A 19,922-nucleotide genomic window follows, 5' to 3' on the forward strand; every position below is an offset into this window, starting at 1 on the left:
TTGAGTATTATAGATACTTTATGGTATCATCTCAGATTACTGTCTATGATGGTAAAAAAGTGTGAATGAAAATTTAATGTCAAACACAGGGAGTGCTTGCACAATCACCCAAGCCAGAGGCTCATGATAACGTGCTTGACAATAGCCTGGATCGAATTGGAATTTGGAAATGTTGGTTTTTTAGGAGAGGGGAAAACCGGAGTACCCAGAGAAAAACCTCATGGAGCAAGGAAGAGCACCAACAGTAAACTCAACCCACATATGACGCCGGGTCCGGGAATTGAACCCGGGACACATTGGTGGGAGGCGAGTGCTCTCACCACTGTGCCAACCCTGCTCCCCAGTGGGTACAGACCACAGAAATGAATGCCGCTTTGTTAACTAAGAACACACAAAAAACCTACCTGCTGAAAAGATATGTCTGTTGTCATTGTCAAATACAGTACAGAATATATTAGACCTATGCTCTCCTTTCATTATTATTGGTTTTTGAGTTCCATAGACACATTTTTCCACATTCCACACAACAACACGACGATCATCACCACCTAGGAAATGAAAGAGGTAAAACAGCAAATAAAATATCCATGATTGTTAAATATTCTGAAATTTACATCCAAAGTAAATCCTTGCTATATCTCAGACTTTAGGTCAGCACAAACAAGGGGACTAGTCAACTGAGTGGAGGCTCTGGGGGAGTGAAGTGTCTTGCCTAGAAGTGGCAACACCAAGATCCCTCAACCATTCAATTAAGCAGACCTCTTTATAAGGTGGGCTCCCCAAAATTTTCATATAAAGCCTGCAGGCCTTAAATTAATAAAGATGGGGTCCTAAAAGAATTTGCCATCAATCAGGCCTTTACAGGGACATGAACTCAGTCTTCCAGGTCCCTCTCCTTGATCCACCACTGGTAGAAAAGCAGGGCTGTCATTAAGTTTGGTTTACCTGTAGCCTCAATCTTCACAACTGTAACAACCTTGTCACTTTGTTGGTGAATTGTATCAGCAATAGACATGTTTACCAGTAACATCAAGGGCCCACCAAACATACTCAGTTGTAACAGGTGTAACAGGCTACAGCCCTTACTGACAGCCCTGGGAAAGGGCCCTTTATGTAAAAAGTTACTGCATACATATTAGCCTCTTTCAGGCATTCAGTTAGTTGGAGAGGGGGGCAGTACCAACCCCCAGTTGGTTTGATAGCTCAGTTGGTATACCACTGCACCAGTATCACAAAGGCCATTGGTTTGAATCCTGCTCAAGCCTGAATAGTTTTTCAGGCTTAAAGAAGGAAGGGGCACCTTCTCAGGGGTGGGGGTGGGGGGTACCTATTCCAAATTTTGGCTGATAGGAGGGGCATTTATGCAAACAGTGCATACTCAAGGGGATGGGCTTATTCAAAAGGCCGCTTATTCCACTGTAGGGTGTTCATCCGAGACAGGCATATCATTATTGAATTGAGGATTCATAATGGGAAATATATGGCATGAACATACTAGGGATGCCTGACATTATAACCTAAAAACATGTCTCTAAACTAAAAAAAAACTCACGAAAAGAAACGCGGATACATAATTTAAGGTGCAATTCGCCCACGCTAACAAAGAATCCCGAGAAACATGAAGCTTCCTCCAATCAAAGGACCAAAACAAAGAACAAAATCGTAGCAAGACAAAATGCGCACCTGAAACAATGAATTCTCCGCCATTGCTAGAGAATTCTATGGCATTGACACAGCCGAAATGTCCCAGTAAGTCGTGGTGGTTGAGGCCAGAGCAGCGAGCAAAGGAATCTGACATATAGCTCTTGTGCACAACAGAGAGTCCGTAAGTCTCTGCTACGCTCTGGTATTGGGGAAAGCTAAAAAGCTGGCTACCATTATGCGCACGACTTCGGCGAACGGAGGGACTTTTAAATGACATCACTTCAGCACTTTTAAAAGAAAAATTTCAATGCAGATACTCAATCTAAAAGTTTCACCATTGTTGAACTTGGTCGATCCACAACATTTCTTCGACGCCAAGAAAGAAGAGCGAAAAAGTCGCGGAAGATTGGGTCGAGTCAGAAAATGTTTCCAGTCTTCTCTCGGACTAGTAAAAGTCAAAGCCGTTGCCAAGAAGATTCACAACAATCAGTTTATTCGGTTATTTTGTGAAGTATTGTATTCTTGGTCTGAACACAATCGACCATTCCAGGTTATTGATATGGAATCCCTGCAGAAGGAATTAGCAAAAATCCAAGTCACGGCTCCAGATATCAATTCTCTACCGTAAGTTCTGCTTTCCCGTTCTAATGTTGAGCTGCATAGAGCTGTATAATGTAGAAACAAAATAAAATTTAAGACATTTAGACCTACTTATGCTATGTTCTCCAAAGGGACGGTTCTAAACTACCTTGAAGTATCTATCGTAAAAGTGTATGCGCTAAATCAGTTGATACCTGAATACCTGAATGTTTTCACTAATGTTGACAGTAAAGTACAGCTATTTTTTTCATGTAGGAACATTGTCATTGTTCATCGAATGTACACATTTGCTCAAAATAGATACACCCTGATGATTGCATGGCTGCCAGTAAAGTAAACGTTCATTGATATCATCCAATAAACATGGCTGTCGACCAAACCTGGAGATTCTGTGTAGCTCCAAGAAATACTAGTATCCTCAGCCATCCCAGGGAAGGTTTTTTCTTATACATTCAAGTGGTGGTCATCATACATTTATCTCAGCTAATGATGTTTTAAATCAATTTATTCAATAATTTTGGCCATGCATCATTACGCTATGAAGCACTTGAGAAGTTTGGAGAGTGCTCAAGGAGCTTAAGAGTTGCTCTCAGCTTTCCCTAGGAAACTCTTATGCTTCTTTTGTTCTCTCCAAATGTCCTGCGTGCATCATAACTCAATGCACATTAAAGCATGGATTAATTAATGGTGGCATGAATCAACAGTACTCACCAAGAGGTAACTCTGTAAATCTTTGGGTGAGGGTGACTGCCACTGGGACACAGAAACCCTTAGTTACCCTATACTAGACCATGATCAACTTTATTTTGCAGTTCTGTTCAAGACTTGAGGTCCCAAAAACCCCTGCTCTATTCCAGACTATCTATTTCCATGCAGAAACTTTATCAGTATAATAGTCCAACATACGCTAGCTAAACCGATATCTTACAGTCACTTCCAAGTTTCAATTTCTAGTATAGAACCCCGGGTAAATAACCCTGTTTTAGACTAAATTATTTGTACACTGGCCACTTTCTCGGTGAATTAATTATCCTATTCTGTGTGATTTCTATATCCCATTCCAGATTAAACTGCCTGAAAACCATACCCTTAACAGTAGCACATACCTCTAAATTTTCATATATTGGAGCTCCCCCCCTGCCATGGCATCTTGCTTCATTAGACTTATTCACATAAAAATGCTCTCCAAGGAATGAAAGCATATAAACAGTCACTCAGTGTCTTGCGCAGTTGAAACCCCTATTATTGTGGCCTTATGAGTTCTGCAAATGTGTTGGCATCAAAAGGATGGATGAATGAGTTGTTTTGATAACTAAAGCAGTATTCATCTTCAGGATCTTTTAATAACTGTTTTTAGTAACATTAATTTTACTTTTCTGTCTCTTATAGAAACAAAGGTGTTGACAATACTTCTCTTCCTGAATCCCACAAATCAAATACCCCAAAGGAAAAACTTGTGTTGTCATTTTGTGAGAATTTTAGACGGCAGTTTGTTCATCTCTATCGTGATCGTAAACCCTTGTTTTTAAATCCTCTTAATGAGAGTGGAATAGAGGTAATTATGTAACGTTTTAGCTTGATAGTGGAATAATCTTTGAGCTTGAGATTACCTAGCTACTTATGTTAAGTGTTGGTTAAAATCCTCTATCTTAGCTGCTGCTATCTACTCTAGAGTTGATTTACAGCTTAGTCCCAAGCTTAACTATAGCTTGGTCCCACAACTTGGTAAGGGCCAACTTCCATGATATGGCCCAGTAGATCAAAGGATAAATAGTGGAGAAATTAATATCCAAGCTAGGATATGTTGGTTTTGTCAACCTGTATTATCCACTAAAAAATTCTGACGACTTTCCAAACATTGTCAGAAGATTCCTGAAGATGTCTTGTTAGCACATCACTAATACGTCACATCATACAACCAAAGGTTGGGCAGTGGTGTCCAGTCCCTCAAACTGAAACACAACCTTATAACTTGTTGTTTAGGTCCCAAATGTCACATTTAGTGCTGTTCACTGGACTCTGATTTTGGATGGAAATTGAATTGAATTTTTCATGTTAATGGTTACTGAACAAGTGTCCAGAGTAGTTATTGTTAGTCATGCATGTGAAATTGTTCTAGCTGTAGGTGTGTGATTGATGTCTTTGATCCGCAGGCATGTGACAGATGTCAAATTGTGCCAGTTGATGCTGCAATAGCTCAAAAATTCTCAGTTAGCTATAGTCATGAGTAGGTGTAAGATGGAAGTTTCCAACCTGCAGGTCTCAGACTCATTCAGCCTAAGGCTTAATGGTTGGTTGACATGGAAATTATATAAAATTTATGACCGATGTGCGCATGTAGGTCTCTTTACAACTCCAGAAAAAAATATGTAACCATGTTTTTTTTTTCATTCTTAGAAATTTGTATGCACAACAATTCGCCCAACGCTTCTGCCATACAAAGAGGTGTATGATTATGATGGCTGTGCACAGTTTGTCTCAGATTATCTGACATTTGTTCCTTTGGATCCACCAATTGACTTGGTAAGCTTTCTTCATTTGACGGAAATATTTAGTGTTACTATTTAGTATACTTGTAGGCATTCCACTGGCATACCATCCACTTACAAGTCACCAAGACATTTTAATATATATCATGTGTAAAATCAGTGATGACATGTATTAATCAAGGAAAAAAATATTTTTGCTTTGTTTAAGTTTGCCTTCATCATGCATTAATTTGGTGGGGGGGATACAGGGTTTTTCAAGGGGGTCGGCTGATATCTTCCAGTTGCAGAATCAATGGGGTATGCCCCCTACTGTGGCAATTTGAGAATTTGAACCTAATTTAAAACTGTTACACCAGAAATACTAGCAGTGCCACAAAGTTGAAATAACGATGAGGTAGTTTCCAGAGTGTTTTCCTTTTTTTCTTACGTAATATTCTAGAGCTCAATGTTTCGACCACTGGGGTCGCCAATGTGACCAAATTTTTTTTCACTGGCGACTATATTTTCACACTTTTTACCGAAATACTTTTGCTGGCCACTAAATCAAGACCCCAAGGTTTTTTCCTGAAAGTTGAACTCTGTATTCCCAATTTTTAAAAAATTCTTTTTCTTCTTTTGTTCCTCCAAAGAGAGAATTGCTAGCCACCCAATCCACCACCCTAAATCTGAGCCTGGTGGAGCGGGGGTGGGGTTAATCATTGTAAAGGCAGTTGTATGATTTGAAGTCTTCAACCCACTTCTAGTATATATTATTAACAAATTGCGGCATGCATGTGCAGCTTCAAGTCAAAAATTATCACACCTCCTTCAGGTCTTACCTAAAATAAGCTTATTTGCTTAATGAAAGCCCCCAAGTCCTCAAATAAGCAGTCTTTAAATTACAGGCTTGCCTATATATTTCACAGATTTCTTTTAAGGACCTGTCACGAGGCACAATTATATCAAATGTTGCTAAAAGAAAGTCCCAGCAAATGTTCAAACATAGAAAAATATCCGTCATTGTTGATTGATGTGAGGAGCTTGTTCCCTCCATTCCTAACTTACACCATCTTAGAGCGACCTCTCCTCTGCTGATCTGAGTAACAACATGCAGTGTTCTAACACTGTCTTTAGTTAATATTTAATGCACAGGAGGAAGTGAGAGATTTGTTTCAACTTTCATTCTGAGCTGAGGATGCTTTTTTATTGACAGCCAAGTACCCTGGTATCTCCTACCACTGTCCTGAGGAGCCAAAAGGGAAACTGTTTTGATTTTAGTGTCCTGTTGAGTTCCTTACTGATTGGAGCTGGTTATGATGCATACTGTGTGTGTGGGTATGCAACCAGAGAAACAACACTCATGGATGAAACAAGAGAAATCTGTCCTCTCCTGAGAAAAAAAGATGAGGTCTGTTAATTGCATTATTTTTGGTTTTCCTCGCAAAATTAATCAGAAGAAAATACAGGACTTATGTGTTACATTCACACCCCATGGCCACAACTTGTATTTCCGTGACCATAAAATATTCCTCGCCAGTGAAAAGTTTTTTGATGTTGGTAGTGAGTTCACAAAGTGTTTGCTTGTTTGCTCAAGATCCTTTGGCTCCTTTGTTATGTCACTTTATTTGTTTCTGTTGGTCGCTGGTCAGGAGGAGATAAATTCAGTTTATTTGTGATACCTGCGACCAGTAACCATGCAGGCAATGATAACCAGCACTACTTAGAGAATGAGACACAGACTCTCAGAAGAGATGCAGACTACACCCTACCTTGTCAAGGTCATGTGCTTCATTGCTTTTATTGATCTCTCAGTGGTTGTGTACTTACATCAAGTGTAGAGTTGAAATTATATATATATGTATATGTATATGTATATGTATATGTATATGTATATGTATATGTATATGTATATGTATATGTATATGTATATGTATATGTTTATGTATATGTATATGTATATGTATATGTATATGTATATGTATATGTATATGTATATGTATATGTATATGTATATGTATATGTATATGTATATATATATGTAAAATGGGTTTGACTTGTCAATTAAAAGGTAACCAAGGAAGAGGTGAAAAAAGAAGTTAAAAAGTACACAGTGAAACCTCCTAAAGATTTAAGAAGTAAGTTTGAAGCTAAAGTTGAGTCAAAGAAAAAAGCCGAAGAAGAGGAACAGGAAAGGAAACGGCGAGAAGAGGAAGGGGCAAGAATTGCGGTAAGATGATCGTGTCAGCATTTCAAAAATTGATGTAACTGCGGTCATTGTGAAAAAGTTGTAAACCATGTAATTAAAAGAACATCTAACTTCCCGAATATCATTCAGCAGAGCAGAAAACAGGAAAAAGTATATAGTCCTGTATTATGAATAAACTAGTGAGACAATCTCAGATAGTGCAGAGTGTAACGTATAGCTCTGATGCAGTACTCACAACACGGTTCCTCTAGAACCCCTGCTGTTCACCCCTGCTTTGTATTGACCTTGCTAGTAAGCTAGGGATTTTGATGAGACATTAGCAGTTTGTATGTTTCATGTGTGTATTTTCATTCACAGTCCAAGAATAACTTATAATTAATTACCATTTGTCAAGACAGCTCTTCTCAATGTTAGTGTGTGATCTTGTAGGAAATGTGTTTTTGCCCTTGCTGCAAAGCTAATTAATAAATTGAAATGAATTAATCAAACAAACAAAGTTTACACCTTATCCCTTAGGACTTAGCGGTTTAGAGGACATTAGCCCCCTAAACCATCCCAATAGTGCTCTCTGCACTAAAAAGCAGTGTGTATTGTACTATGTGCCCACAAAGAGTCTTTGTTAGGATTTTGTATCGGTGCACGTGCATATTTTTAGCAAGATGAAAAGGTAACTGAGCAAATGCCAACGTCCCTTACCTTTCTGTTACCACTTGATCATGATATATTCTGTCTCAGAACAATTTAACATATATATGAGACATCATAACAGTAATGAGAGTTAAAGTAACTGGCCAGTTAGTATCTATTTATAATTTCTTACTTGATCATACACCCATTCAGAATAGCAGGCATTCAGTCAATTGATATTTTCACTGCTTTTAGTTAATTGTCTTTCCATAATCAAATCAAACAACTGTACCAGAGGCACTGTGTAACTTTATATTAGGTTAAATTTACAATAAAATTTTATTAACCACTTTTTACATGGGAGTGAGGTCTTTACTGGAAAATGTCAAACCAAGGCCATGCCGTATTGACTAAGCGATTGTTAGGTCAATATGGCAAGGCCGAGGTTTGAGATTTTCCCATAAAAAGCAAACATTCAAGGTTAATAAGTTGTTTATTATAATGGCTTTTTGCTCTGTCTTTGCAGGCCTGTAATCAGCCCGTGGGCATTATGGGAGAAAAATACCCTACAGTTAGCCAATCAGAGCACATGTTAGATCCGCTAGAAACACAAGCCATATAATAATATGTTTTAATAATTAAAACAAAATAATTTTCACTTAAAATTGTAAATGAATGTTGTTATTGTTGTTTTTTATACACTCACTGTAGGAATTGGAAAAGCCTAAGCCTGACAAGCTGCATGGATTAAGGGTGCACTGTTGGGTTCTGGTCCTATCAGGAAAGCGAGAGGTCCCTGAAAGTTTCTTTATTGAGACTCTTACAGGAGCCTGTCACCCTCTCACACACAATGCTTATCTTGGAATTGAAAGTGTGTGGAATCACAAGAATTATTGGGTTAACATGCAAGACTGTTCACATGGTGTTCAGGTACATGTGTATTAATGCACTGATTATTAGGGCCGCAATTCCCATTTGTAAGACACATAAAAAATCAGGTCTCTTTTTACATATCTGAAGTTTGTGAATTAGCAGTTTGGAGAATCTTTGTAGCATGGGTAACTAAAACAAAATACTACCTCCAGCTGGTGATTATGACATGTATTTGCATTCACCAGCAGTAAATGGAAAATTTGGAAGAGGGATTTTGTTAGATTAGGTCATTACATAACTGTTGTTTTTGTTGATCTGCAAAAACATAGACATGTTTATATATATATTTTATTTTGAGTGGGGTCACAGTCCAGGATGATGTTCCAGGAGGGGTTATCATTTTGTACCATGCCCTAGATTGTTAGTCATCTTGTCATGTTTTTACATCTATTACTAAGGTCATTTGCATGTTTTGAAGGTGGGATTTCGTTGTTATTTTTATTTGTTATTTATTTAATTAACTCTTGATTCCATTTCCATCACAGGACCTTGTGTATGACCTGGGTGATGCATCCAAGTGGGAGTTCATGTTTTCCACCACAGATAAACCCTTGCTGATGATCCCATCTGTGGATGAAACTGACCCTCTTGATATAGATGATGAAGAGGTGTATATCAATAGCATGACTAATTAGCTGCTCAGATAAGTGTATATAGATTTTTGAACATACCATAGAAAACACAGCCAATCAGAATACAGTAAAGCCATTGTACATTCAACAGTATTACATCCGACCTTCCCATCATGCATTGCGTGTATATTGCTTTGATTGTGTCAGCCACTGTATTTTCTATGACATGGTATAAAATGTAGTTATGCTCTCTAGTGGTATACCATGGAATATCTCATTTGTCACTAATGCATTTTCTTGGCATACACACTTGCCTAAGGCCTTGTGTGTATACGGAGAAAATACAAGTGACTCATGGAATGGTGAACCACTCGAAAGTGTTGCATAACTAGTATGTAGTAGATAGACTCCAAAAACACTAGGAATAACTACTGAGAGTCTGTACTGTAGATGCAAATCTCTCAAAATAAGAGAATTGTGAATAGTGTCTTTTTAAGCCAAAAACTAAGATAAGACAAAGAGAGAAGTACTTTTTAAGTATTTAACATTAAAATTTGCTTAATACAGTGATTGAATCTGTTTCTCTTTTCTACCCTTTGGCATATATCATTTCTACAGTCAAACCTGTATTAGGCAGACACCCTCAGAACCCTTACTAGTGTCCACTTAATACAGGGTGTCTGCTGAGAACAGGTTTTCTCAGAATTTGACTTGGAGGGATCATATCAATATTGGTCAGTATTAAAAGACCTTGAAAGGGACAAATAACATTCTTGTGAACGATCGATAACCCTGAAATACCTTATTTCCATAAACAATGACAAGTATATGAGGTAAAGTGATTTAAGTATACAGTAACAGTATCTATATTGATTGAATCATGTGAAGGTTCACAAAATCAGACAAGAACAAAGTTCTGTAAAAACAAAATCGAATAACAAAATATATTGCATTTCTGTGACAGCTCAGTTTGTTGGCAAACTTTAATGACCATACTGCTAAAATGTGGACAAAAAAATCAGGCATTCTTTTTGCAGTGTCCGTTTGATACAGGTTTCTAACAAATAGAAATGACCATAAAAGTCAAGTTTAAGACGTCTACATCCGCTTAATAGAGGTGTCTGTTGAATACAGGTATTTTTTACAGTGAATGTGGGAAAAGAAAAATGGGACTTGCACTGCTGTTCGCGTAATAAAAGGTGCCCGCTTAATATGGGGTCTGCTTAAAACAGGTTTCACTTTGTTTTAAAAAGTCATCTGTGTAGCTGTGACATTGTTTGTCTTTGTTTTTCTCAGAATGATGACGAGGGATCTGATTTTGACTTGCCTCCTTCCTGGGTTGCACCTATTGAAATTGCATTAAAAGGTGACAGAGTAATTCACACATTTTGGTAACAATGTATTTTTTGACCCTAAGAAATATGAATTTAAAAAGGTTGGGGACTTTATTTCTATTTCTAATCTTAGTAAAATGAACTCAGAGATATATTATTTATAAGGGGATCTAAAAAGATTTAGGTAGATAAACAAAGACAATGATTAATCATTTTATCTTGGTTGAAGAATTCCAAACTAGGTGTCCTTTTGGAAAGAAGACTAAGCTGTACAAGAAAGCCAAGATAGAAAAGTTTGCAGAGTATCTGCTAAAAGATGGTCTTGTGTCCAGTTTGGCAAGTTACAATGATTATGAGTGTGAGTACATAAGGAATGAGCTGGAACTATTCTGCAGCCTGTAGCAGCTTGAAATGTGGAATAACATCAGACTTCTAGTTACAATATGTATATATTACATCAGAATCAGTTATTACTATGTCTGGAGAGTTATTTAATTTCTCCTTACAGTGTTTTGCACTGTCTAATTTCTTTTTACAATGTTGATACATTTTCTTGCAATTACCAGCTGATTAAAATGCACCTCTAGGTTGGGGATAAGGGACTAAATAAAGACATGTAATTACAGAGGACAAAAAAAAATATTCTGGTAATGATGAATGAGCAAAGTAAAAACTTCTTCCTCTCTTGCCTTGATCTCTTTACATTTTTGTACATCACATTAACATTTTTATAATTTGCCTTTCATTTCTAATTATTCTTCATATATTAATTGTGATTGTTATTGATGTACCACAGAGCTAAACAAAGTACCAACTTTGTAGTTCATTACACCAGTACTGGAAAAAAGGCTGGCTGAATGAGACTGAAATTATCATGTTTGAAAGTAATGTAAAAATGGTTTGATTTTAGTAAAAGATCTTGTCGAGAAGAGAGAAGTGTACAAACACCGGATTGACAAGCTAGAGACTAAAGTTCATAACATGACCACTGGACTTATTACTGAATTCTTTGCACCTGGCAGGCTGGACTGTCTTAAAGGTTGGAAATTGTAGCACTTTTATCGCATTTTATACCAGTCGGGCCACCACTTAACATCCACCATACACTCGCACACAAGACAAGTCGCAATTAGTCAATCATAAGCCTTGTCTACTGTCCTGATATCTTGCGATATCAACTGTAGTCACTGATCTGATGGCTACGATATATAGCACCTCGGGTACCTAAATACCTAATCGTGTTTTGGTTCGCTTCATATTAGGCTCGTTTGGTCTCGCTTTTCTGATTTTGGCTTGACCAAACTTGCCATATATGTCGCTGAAGCATATCAAAAAGGTAGGATTAGGTATAAGTACAGTACCAAAAATCTGGCAAATATCAGATCAGTGACTTGATATTCAATTAACAGTTAATCCACAAGTGTGCGTTGGATATGAGATGGTAGATAGCCATGAGGTGCGTAGCGCCGAGTTGACTATAATCAACTAGCTCATATCCAACAAGCGCGAGTGGAACAATTGTTCTTTAATCTTTAATCTTGCTTTAAACACAATAAAAATACATCACAATCCTCTGGAATACTTTTGCAACTACCGAGATAACACCTCTTTAAACAACGGAGTGACTCTAGCACATTTCCATTCGTTGGAAAATATGCCAGAAGACAAGGATTTGTTAAACAGATCACTTAATCAGCACATTCACAAATCAACCTGGCAGAGATATTATCAAGTCCTGAAGCGTTTTGTTCATTAAAAACGCCCCCAAAATATAGGAAACTAAGGTTTATCAGTCGCCTCACTATTAAGTGTACTATTAAGTGTACTATTAAGTGTAAAATTGCTGTCGTTAGATTTTTTTGCGCGAAAATATTCGGCTATAAGGCGCACCCCAATTTTGGCAAAAACTTCCCAAGAAAAAACAGATTTTCCTCGAAAAAACCGTGCGCCTTATAACCGAGAAACTACGGTAACCCTCTTTCAATAATGATTGATTGATTGATTGATTGATTGATTGAATAAAACGCCCAAAAAATCACGCGTACGCTTACCATATTTGTATTTCATGGTATAATGTCTCAAAACCCATGATGGCTAAGCCAATGAAAACTCTCGAATTGCATTATCCAATGATCCAGTTTTAAATAATGCAGGATCTGATTAAATTGTAGGACAGTAGACAAGGCTTCGGATTGGCTAATTGCGATTTGGATAAGGAAAATTGTGCAACCAATCATTGATATTTCTTTGTTGGTAGCTGACCCAGTTAAACAACTGGGAAAATAACTTTTACTGGTAAATGAAGTCGAATTATTTTAAAATCTAGTAACAGAATAAAAAACAGTCTAACGTTTCTTTTTATGTGCGTGCAGACACTTACGCACGTATTGTTTCATAATTATTGTTTTCCCCTTTTGCCCTTTTTAGAACACACCTACAAAGCAAGTTCTCCGGGTCCAGAATCCGATAGAACTATGTTATTTTACTCCAGGTACGTCACTTCTTTCATGGGCAAACTGGATCTTTCCAAGGCTTTTTGAAAAGAACTGCTACTGCTACTAGATAGAAGCTGAATATACATTAAGGAACTTTTTTTCAGCTGTGAGCCTCCCTTCCTTAGCCTTGCCTCTGATAAAGGCTGACTTTGTGCCAAATTTATCCTGGCGAGCTGTTCATGTCACATGTTCATGTTCTTTGGTTCTAGTTCTTAATACTGATTTTGAAAATTATACCAATAAATTTATTCTTTGGAGAATATTCACCTCTGCTTCGTCTCCTTAAATATCACCAATGTTTACCTAACCTCCAGTGAACAATTATTGTGCACTCAAACATAATTGTTGTAAAATATCCTGACTGACATGTACTTTTTCAGTGCTCGCATTGACGGGCTTGTTAAGCGTGAAGAGTCGCCAGAGGAAATGACGGAAAGTTATGTGGATAGAGACGATTTCATGTACTATCGGCAGGTGACATTTGGAAAGCGAGTGAAAAAGTTTGGGCCGCAGGAGGCCAACTCAAGACCTATAGTGGTACGTCACCTTCAAACCGTCAGCTGACTTTGTATGCTACAATAGCTATTCTTCAAGCGCGTATTGTGCATTATAAGTCCACGCTTTCTAGCCTGCGAAAGCATTCGTATTTCCGGCTGTCACTTGGTTCGCAGGCTAATGCTTTCCTGCTCATTTCAGTCTCATAACTCAATTTTCTTTCCCGACTGTTATCAAATGTAGTTTGTTGCTAGATGGCACAAATACATATAGCCAGCCACGGGCACTCGAATTATCCGAAACACCAGAGTTAAGATCATTTCCTTTTCAACAGAAAATAGTTGAGAGATTTCACCGTAACAAGTCTAAAGAAGCAAACGAAGATGTTGCGGAGAGAGTTTTCCTTGTCTCTGACGAGAGAATAAACTTAACGTTTCATTTGGAAGACAACAGAGTAACGGCTTCCACGAGGGAATTTATCCGACCTCCACACACCACAGAAAAAGGAGGCACTCTAACTATGACGCCGGATATGACTACAACATTTCAGGTGAGTTTTATTGCGTGTACTTTAGACATCTGTAGCTTCAGGTGGCTGGCAACTGGTTCCAGCAGTTATACTTGAACTGATTAATTCTACACTTGATTGAACGTCACAATGCTGGTATCCCACAAACGTGGGATACCAGCGTAAACTAGTAAACTAGTTTACTAGTTTACATTCGTAAACTAGTTCTGGTTATCTTTATCGCAAAATAGGTTAACATAACAACAGTACATCCTGTTTAAACCACCCTTTATTTCAGCTTTAAGTACTTATAACTAAAAAATGAGTTCGATGACTCTTTTTTATCACTGAATCGTAATTATAAGTATGTTTTTAAATACTCTGGAAGGAGTACAAAGCCATCTTTAATCTGAAACTTTAATTAAAACCAACGTAAATACATAACAGCGGTCGGAATAAATAAAACTTGGCCTGTATCTGTCATATTCCATAGCACAGTATTTTTTTTTAATCAGGCACATTTTCTGCTAACAGGTGGACCCTCTCATCAAACCACATAAAAATTTACATGTTTATGAGATGTTGGTAGAACTGGTTGATGCCGAGGAACAGAGCACAAACCAAATAAGAGCATCAGAAGAAGAGGTACTAATCTGTTACTCTCTTACTGTTCTCAGTACTTATGTTGTTTATAATCTACGTTGGTAAATTTGGGTAGACTCCTCACAGCCCTCCATTTTCTCGTATTTTTATTCGATCGTTAAACGCGCGGATAGAATCGTGAGAGAACTCACGTAGGGGCCAAACCACCCCCCAAATGTTTCGTCAGTTCTTGGGTATTTCACATTATTTCACATTACTTAAAAAGTATTGACTCTTTCTACACCAAACTTGGCAGATGAACAGGAGACCTATTGCCAATTATATTTACGTGAAAAATGTCAGTAAATGTCAAATTTGTGACGTCACAGTGATGACGTCATGTTTTTTGCCTCTTTTGAAGTTTTTAATATGCATATTTTTTACAATGTGTTCAAAAGAGCACATCAAGGGGAGTTGAAACCTGAAAAAATTTTGTCCATATCACAAAAATTAAATGAAATATGGCATTTTTAAATATGAAAAATAACTCTGCAAAATATGGGGTCCCCCCTTGAGAAAAATCCCCAAACTGGAGCCGTAATTTTGTTCCAGCAAATGCAGCCGTGTTGCACATGTGATATGCCAGATGACTAAAGCAAAAATAAAGAAGAAAATCGGAATAAAAAATTATCCCTCTAGTGTTATTGCGTTAAAATTAGTTTTGTTACGTCATAACCTGTGACGTCACCCGTTTTTTTACTGTTAATACCATCCTAACAAAGCCGAAAATCAAATTTCTAAAACCATACGATTTTTGACAACATCAAGCTTTCTATTTTTCTAGATTATTAGCCCTCCTAGAATAAAACTTAAAAAAATAACCCAGAGAGACTGACTTAAGAAAGACAGTATGGTTAGGCAAATTCCGGGGGAGAACGAAAAAATATTTAACTTACCATATCTCGAAAAATAATCATCATAGCAAAAAACGGTTTCCGGCATTTCACTCCTCAAGTCAAGGCCTTTTCAATGAGATAGTCTTTTTATCAGATTTTACAAAACATTATACCACGTTTTGGTGACGTCATCAATTATGACGTCATAATCTGACATTTTGTCACAACTTTCAAATTGAAATAAACTGGAGAACAAAGAAAGCTCATCTGCCAAACTTGGTTCAGAAATATATAAACCAAGCAAATATAGCCTTCATGAAACATTAGGGGGGTGGTTTGGCCCCTACGTGACTGAACGCCAGTGCAAAACGAAAGACCCTCTCGTGCTTCGTGCTCGCTTTTTCTTTCGCGTGCGTTGAATAATAGAGAGGCTGTGAACAGTCTAGAATTTGGGTAGAAACAAAACATTTTAAAAAATGTCTGGGGACTTAATGACGAGATGCTGCTGTGTACTCTTGCCTGTGACAGAATTTTGATATGAAAAGAGGCGGATTATTGACATGCACTGACAATGCTTCAATGCTTAACAGGTGTTGTTATTTTGTAGGTGAAGGAAATCCTCCAACTTCGAATCAAAGAAGAAGCGGCATCACAACTGAGTGTTTCTGTGTACGATACAGAGAGAAACGAGAAGGCCAAATTACACCGCCAGGAACTGGTAAACAGACTCACACTGTACAAGTGCTATGAACGCACATACAAGTGATACAACAGCTTGCTACTGCGTGTTCTGTTCCTTTTTTTAATTTTTTTTTCAGTTCATGTACTGTTCAGTAGCGATTCCATGTCAAAATCTGGACAGAGAGTGTTCGCACCTTAAGTTATCACCCTGAAAAAGCACTGGCTGGCTGATAGTCACGACCAAGACAAAAATTGTATCTCAACAGCAACCGGGGTAGCTTCTGATTATTTGTCACGTGCCTTAAAACGCGCCCTAACAGGAAGCATACCATGAAGCAACTGAGAAATTTGGAAATAGAACACACTATCTAATATCAAGACATGATTTTCTACCCTACGAGGCGTGGCGATAAAAATACCGGATAAATTCCCTGTATCATTTTCATCTGTTTGTCGGGGCTACAGTGGTCTTCACTTGAGTGTCGAAAGTAATTCACATCTGCATTGGTTCTGCATTGGTTTGCATTACTATGCTAAGTGATTGGCTTAAAAAGAAAATGGCGTTACTTTGTCGTCCAATCAGAAGTTAAACTAAACCTGATACAGTGACTCGCTCGCACACATTCTCCCTCGCTTCCCCTTAGCTACATATATGGTCATATATTTCTTTTGAGTTTTCTTTGGTTAAACTGGATTGTTTCGTGTCGTTTTGATAACTTTGGTTTCAGTTGTACGACGCAAATTATTAACGACTGCTTGACACTATATTAACAGTGTCAAAAGAGAAACAAGACTCACTGAAACTAGATTGTTAATTTTTCTTATCAATTAGTATTGTTTTTGCTAGCCATATGATAAATGAGTTTTCTTCTGGTGTGTTTACATTAGGAGCGCAAAGCAGCAGAGGAAGCAATGAAGAAACATGAATTGGAGCTTGATTACTTGGCGCCATTCCTGGCTCAAATTGGTGATCCTCCTCACATCAGTCGACAGGAAGCTTACAAACTGAAAGAAGAGTGTCTTCAAGATCTTAAGCACCGTCTTATTGACAAGGCAAACCTTATTCAGGCTAGATTTGAGAAGGTTTGTAGAATGTCTGGAGAACAGCTCCTCACTGGGTCACATTTATCTATTTAGGAATGGACGTTTTATGTCAGTAAATCCGCGAAACTGTTTTCAGAAAGTGAGGGAAAATATTTTGAAAAGCACCATTCATGTATCTTTATATCTAAACAAAGGTTTTACAATGTATGAGACATCTAAACGGCGTTGACTTCCTGTGAATGCAGACAGATTTCCTCCTATGGAGAGGAAATCTTCTCCATTCACTATCATGAATTTTTCTTGGGACAGGAAACACAAGAATTACAGCGCAAACAAAGTTGGTATCAGCAGAATCAAGTGTCCATGACAAAAGAAGACGAAGAAGAATACCTTAACTACTGTAGCGAAGCCATGTTTAGAATCCATATCCTTGAACAACGCCTTAACAGGTATTGTAAGTAAAAGTAAAACAAATCTGCCTGCCACTGTCATAGTTCTAAACAGAAAACGACGCAAGAAACCAAGTTCATTCAACGCTGGAAAAGGCTGTAATGTGACATCATTGAACGATACGACACTCGCCAGGGTGAAATACGAAAAATACGCCACTCAGATCCCGTATGAAGTGGCGCATTAAGGAACACTATTGCACAACTAAGATCTTTCAAAGGACCAATAACTAAATTCAACCAATGAGATTGCTCCATTGCCAGTCCAATATTCTCTAAGTATTGGACCAGGCACTGTCCCGAATGATTTTCTGGCTTACGTTTCTGAAAGAACTTGCTTTCACGTAAACGATTCCCCTTTTTTCACCAGCCTCTCTTTTCCGTCTGTCTTGTTTAGCTTCAGACGTGATGGGAGTATACACCATGTCAGCTTCCAATTAGAATTCCGCTCTTGAAACTTTCGATATTTTACAAGTGTTACCAGTCTGTGATCGGGGTATTTTTTCTAAACAATGGTGTAATAAATCTCTTATTAACCTAGCCTGCTGGGAGAATATCGGCCCTCGGTCTTTTTTGTTCTCCTAGCACGGACCTATTGTATTAAATTGCAGTGCAATTGTTTGGAGATAAATAATTAACTCATTTCTCAAATTTATTCGTAAAATATCCCTGCAACCTACCTGTATAAATCCATCAGATATAAAGTTGTGCACATTTGTTGTCTGTCTCGCCGGGCAGTTTGAAAGCCACTTTTAATGATAAATATTCCAAAGAGAGAAAAAAAATTCTACCACAAGGGTTTTCTTTCACATAGGGACTGACTGTGAAATGTCATCTGGCATTAAACTCTGCTTAATCCTGGTCAAGCTTGTTTGAAAGAGATTTTTCTCAGGCACATTAGGCAGCAAATATTTTTCTCTTATTTTTAGCGCAATCTCTTCTGGCATTTCATATTTTGCGGTGTATTTTGAGCCTCAATTATCGTTCATAAGATTTAAAATCATCCTTTCTTAGGCCTCTTTTACATAATGCTTAATTAGTCTTTCTAAATCCTACAACTTGAGCTGTTTAGTTATGTACATATTACTAACTACTTATTAACCGAGAGCGAAAATCTCGGACCAAGACCCTGCCGTATTGACTGAGCAATAGCGAGGTCAATATGGCAAGGTCGTGGTTTGAGATTTTCCCGTAAAGACCGAACGTTCGAAGTTAATAAGTTGTTTATTATATGGCTTGTTGCTCTATCTTTGCAGGCCCGTAATTGGCCCGTGGACATTACGGGAGAATAATGCACTACAGTAAGCCAATCAGAGCATGCGTTAGATCGGCTACAAATACTAGCCATGTGAAGGGAATTATTAACCAACCGACTTTTGGTAATTGTTTCTATCCGTATGCAGCCTAAAGAGAACTTTCTTTTACTTTAGACACAAGGAGCTGGCACCGCAAAAGTACGTTCAACTGGAACAAAAACTCAGGACCGACCCAAGATTGGCGGAGTATTTCTGATCTAAATTCAACATATCAGCATTTGTACTATATGTATATTTGGTTTGCACTGAATAAAATTATCTCTAAATAAAGCTTGTTTCAGTCCCAACTGTAATGTCGTGTCCGTTCCATATTTTTAGTAGCTGAGCTAAGAAGCAGGCAACTCCCGATGACGGAGATCTTGAAGGTTATTTCTAATTTTCGTTGGGCCTTTTTGACGATATCACTTTTTCCCAATTTTTTCTTTCAAACAAAAATAAGCCGATTTATCAGGCCGAATTTAGTAAATATGTGAAGTGTTATAAGAATACGTTGCACATTTATTTAAATGTGGGACCCCAAACTTGCCAATTTTTATAAAAAAGGTATGTCGGGGGGGGGGCATTCCCTTATACTCCATTGAGCTATGGAGATGGCTTTTAGTGCAGATTGCACTATTGGCATGGTTTGAGGAGCTACCGTCCGCTAAACAACTAACCCACTGACGTTCGAACTTGAATATTTGCTTGATTAATTCATATCAATTAATTAATTAATTAATTGGTCTTGTAGCGAGGAGAGGGTAGGGTAGGGTGGCACGGCACAGGTATCTGTCTGCACTATGTAAAACGTGTCACATCTACGTTGCCTTTTTATATTTGTTTCAGAAAACCCGTCGCTCTCCTTGTAGCATGTACTATTGTTCTACGTAGAACAATTAACATGTATTCCAAGAGCGCGCGTTGGATATGAGATGGTAGCGCCGAGTTGGCGAATTGGCTATACTCCGAGTGGAATAATTGTTCAGTTGTACTTAAAACGCCCCCAAAATATAGAAAACTAAACTAAAATAAAAACAATTTTAAGTAAAAACTAACGATAAAAGCGCGCGACGTTTCGACCAAACTTCGGTTA

The 19,922-nt window shown here is 37.8% G+C and overlaps 2 protein-coding genes across 2 annotated transcripts in view; one reads left to right on the plus strand and one right to left on the minus strand.

Moving 5' to 3' along the window:
- Window positions 1-2,043, minus strand: part of LOC110061268 (DDB1- and CUL4-associated factor 5-like) — a 16,019-nt gene extending 13,976 nt beyond the window's left edge. The window contains exons 1-2 of the mRNA XM_020768144.2: window positions 1,684-2,043; window positions 405-548 (exon numbers count right to left, since the gene is read on the minus strand). Coding sequence (XP_020623803.2) covers window positions 405-548; window positions 1,684-1,921 — 382 coding nt within the window. The 5' untranslated portion in view covers window positions 1,922-2,043. The remainder of the gene's footprint in view (window positions 1-404; window positions 549-1,683) is intronic.
- Window positions 1,933-19,143, plus strand: LOC110061166 (dynein regulatory complex subunit 7-like). The gene is made up of 18 exons (XM_020768032.2): window positions 1,933-2,268; window positions 3,634-3,799; window positions 4,642-4,767; window positions 5,926-6,120; window positions 6,781-6,939; window positions 8,257-8,475; window positions 8,964-9,086; window positions 10,347-10,416; window positions 10,614-10,742; window positions 11,295-11,423; window positions 12,812-12,875; window positions 13,260-13,416; window positions 13,709-13,924; window positions 14,417-14,527; window positions 15,968-16,078; window positions 16,930-17,124; window positions 17,395-17,534; window positions 18,965-19,143. Exons 1-18 carry the CDS (start codon window positions 1,952-1,954, stop codon window positions 19,044-19,046), a joined length of 2,709 nt encoding a protein of 902 aa, XP_020623691.1. The 5' UTR covers window positions 1,933-1,951; the 3' UTR covers window positions 19,047-19,143.
- Window positions 19,144-19,922: the final 779 nt, after the last annotated feature.

This window comes from Orbicella faveolata, unplaced genomic scaffold, assembly GCF_042242905.1.
Source record: "Orbicella faveolata isolate gen_17 unplaced genomic scaffold, um_ofav_v1 contig_24, whole genome shotgun sequence".
In the NCBI taxonomy this organism is placed as follows: Eukaryota; Metazoa; Cnidaria; class Anthozoa; order Scleractinia; family Merulinidae; genus Orbicella; species Orbicella faveolata.

Bases quoted from the DNA above. Each gene is read 5' to 3' on its own strand.
- LOC110061166 (XM_020768032.2), top strand. From the start codon at position 1,952: ATGCAGATACTCAATCTAAAAGTTTCACCATTGTTGAACTTGGTCGAT. The intron at 13,925-14,416 runs GTGAGTTTTATT...TTCTGCTAACAG, and splicing joins ATATGACTACAACATTTCAG to GTGGACCCTCTCATCAAACC. The intron at 17,125-17,394 runs GTTTGTAGAATG...TTCTTGGGACAG, and splicing joins TTCAGGCTAGATTTGAGAAG to GAAACACAAGAATTACAGCG.